The sequence below is a fragment of the Coregonus lavaretus genome (genome assembly GCF_964263955.1).
Source record: "Coregonus lavaretus genome assembly, chromosome: 25".
Lineage (NCBI taxonomy): Eukaryota > Metazoa > Chordata > Actinopteri > Salmoniformes > Salmonidae > Coregonus > Coregonus lavaretus.
In genome coordinates this window covers 9,402,045-9,405,262 of record NC_140012.1, presented here as the reverse complement: position 1 = coordinate 9,405,262, position 3,218 = coordinate 9,402,045, and the positions used below count along the sequence as shown (strand labels likewise).

At 40.6% G+C, this 3,218-nt stretch overlaps 1 protein-coding gene across 1 annotated transcript; it reads right to left on the bottom strand.

The window, feature by feature from the left end:
- Window positions 1-1,601: 1,601 nt before the first annotated feature.
- LOC311100360 (homeobox protein Hox-B5b-like) lies at window positions 1,602-2,977 on the bottom strand (the record flags this gene model as incomplete). The annotated part of the gene is made up of 2 exons (XM_084141257.1): window positions 2,351-2,977; window positions 1,602-1,849 (listed from the first exon to the last, which is right to left on the bottom strand). The coding sequence occupies exons 1-2, from the start codon at window positions 2,934-2,936 to the stop codon at window positions 1,602-1,604; spliced, it is 834 nt and encodes a 277-aa protein (XP_083997383.1). The 5' UTR covers window positions 2,937-2,977.
- Window positions 2,978-3,218: the final 241 nt, after the last annotated feature.

Sequence of the window (3,218 nt, the reverse complement as noted above, 5' to 3'; positions counted from 1 at the left end):
CATTATAATCATATACAGTGGAAGACTTATTTTACTTTATCACTGCATTTCTGCTATGAACTTTCTATCCCAAGACTAGCGCTGTACAGTCCACAACCTTTCTAATCCCCTCGCAGCAGTTAAACCGTCACTTTCATTAAAGAATGTGAATTATATAGTACATTGCCTACTCCCCAAAACCATAGAACGAACTTTATGGACCCCACGTGACCTTTCAAAGTCAGTAAAGGGGTTATATGTTCTATGGTACGGAGACATTTACTAACTTCGAGCCATGCACCTGTAAGATAGACTACATCTTGGGACATTTGATGGGGAAACGAATATCTAAATACAAGCAAACGGAAGAGCAACTCAACCCAAAGAAGTCGTTAGAGGGTAAGTTTAAAAGGTTAAGCGTTTGTTTTTCTGGTAAAGAAGGCCAGCTTGCAAAAAATAATGGCGGGCACTTTATAAGTGGCAATATAGGTTTGACTAAAACAATGCAGATACTTGCCACATTAAATCAACAACAAACCTGACTCAAATTTAATCCACGTCATAAACCTATCCCAAAAAAGTAATCTCAAGACGATGTTATGCATAGAAACGCCTATGGAAATTATTATTGTTAATGTGTTATTACCTAATATATTAATGTAAAACAGCACAGAAGCTATAGAAAAATGTTTTGTCATGAAGTGAATTTGTTTGAACGTGGCAAGGTGAAGTAGGCTAGGTCTAAATTGTTGATACAAGTTATCCAAAATGCCATGAATGGTTTACGTTCACCAGTGTTAGGCTATAGCTCATTTGTGTCGATAGAATATGTTCAATATTGCATTCAACATTTGTGGGGCTAATTTCTTATTTTGTAATATGTTTAATGAAGAGGTGAATTAATTGCAATACCTAGCTTCAAATATATCAAGCGATGGAGAGAAACTTTATTTCCAATACAAATACAAAATGCTTCATTGGCTAACTGTTTACCATCCCTGTTGCCTTATAGGCTAATCCACATAATACCACTCCCTCCTTGTCCACTACTAATGAGTCACATTGAAAGGTTGAATAACCTACATTAACATTAGTATGCAACATAATATGTACTTAGTTCTAAACAATTACAATTGATATATTTGTGCATTTGTTATAGGTTACTTGTATTTTAAAACCTTGAAAACATAAGGTTCTGAGCACGATAATCAAGCATAAATACAGCATTAAAACGTACACTAAAGCGCTTTGAATGATCCCATCATCTACAGGCTTACATTCAATGAAGAGCAGGATATGGTTTGGAAACATAGCCTACTGTACACGTTACACCTGTTATACGGTTTATAAGTTACACAATATAAGAGCTCACGTGAAACATGACAACCTTCAAGAGATAAAACAGAGCACATGGCTTTAAACCCTTCGACAATGAGTATTTTTTTTCTTTTTTCCCCCTATTTCCAAAGATAAGTTCTACAGGCTACCATAAGACAATGGAAAACTAAACGTCTGTTTAAGACCATAGAATATTTTTTCGTCTAAAATCACAACATGCCGAAAGGTGCTGCGCTGTAGCTTCCACTCCGGATTTCCCCCTTATCATCACTTGCAGTTCGAGCTCAGTTATGGAACGCGCTACCTCCTGTAACCAGACTCATACTTTTCAGTTTATTGTCCTTCTTCCATTTCATCCTTCGATTCTGGAACCAGATTTTTATTTGTCGTTCCGTGAGGCACAAAGTGTGGGCTATCTCTATTCTCCTCCTCCGGGTTAGGTATCTATTGAAGTGAAATTCTTTCTCCAGCTCTAGCGTCTGGTAGCGGGTGTACGCTGTTCGGGCCCTTTTCCCATCAGGTCCAGCCATTTCTAAATTGTATGAAAAATCCAAATTAGAAGTGGACAACACATAGTGGAAATATAATTGAAAACATTAAAAAAGGAAACACGTTTATTCAACAGAACAAAGGATATGAAGCAATTCAGATTGTGGAATAGGCTGCACGCGGGCGCGTGCCATGCACGTATTGTAGCTACAGAACCAGAAATATAACTTGCTTCCAGCCATAAATATAAATACCCACCAATTGTCCACCATTTAAATTCAATATTCGAACAGTAATTATCTGAATTGTTATTTTTTTCGATTTAAATTTCCTTCATAGGTTACCAATTATTATTTTTTTATCTCGCACTGGACCCCGTCATAAAAGCAATGATCATTAAAACTCTACCCCATCCGTTGCCATACACCATCCTTACTGACCTTACCGAGTTCATGCAACACTTGACAGATTTATGATGCTACAAATTTAGACTATAGCAAAACACAACAGCGAGACCACCACAAAACACAGTAGAAGTATGTACCATGGTTAATGTGCAGTTTTCGCATCCAAGGGAATATTTGTGGCGTTTGGCAATCGTTTGACGTGGTGGAGGTTGCGTTGGACTCCTGTTGTGGTTGTTGCGCCCGGGCAGCCGTGCTGCTGGAGCTGCTTGTGTGCGCGCCTTCCTCGGACTCAGAGACAACGCCGGTATCCTCTATCTCTGTGAAATGACTGTTGTTGCCTTTGTTGAGATTATTATTGCCGCTCGAGGTCGTGGTCTGGTCAGATGGAGGAGAGGGGCTTTTTATTTCCAAAGACTCGGGGTTGGCGCAAGGCAGGGGATGTGAAGACGAGAGCGAGCAGGTCGGCTGTCTGTACCGGGCGTCCGGGCCCGTGGGCGGGAAACCACGGGTATCATCCCCAACAGCCCCGAAGTGGCTACCAGTGTTGGTGCGATTTACGGTTAGGTCCATGCCATTGTAGTTGCAGCCGAAAGACCCGGAGTGCATGGTGCCAGGGTCCCTGAACGTACCGTTCACAGCGCCGTTAGTCCCATAATTTAGTAACTGATAGTCGGACCCATTCGGATAGCGCCCTGAAAACGAGTTAACAAAGTAAGAGTTCATTTGCTTGTTTTTAAAGACTCGATTCGTAGATATTTGTCCCTATAATCCTCTGCTTCACGATTTATGATGTAATCATGAATTATAGCAATGAAGCCTACTGAACTTTGCCAGGTATGCGGCCAAATATGGGAGAGCGCTCGGGAATCACGTGCCTTTGTTGACCAGTCGTAAATTCTCACTGATGACTTCAAGAGGTAATTCATGCTCTATGGTTACAAATGATGACGAAATGATGGTCGTTATGCTCAAGGCAATGGTGCCTCCCCATTGCGACCTGATATC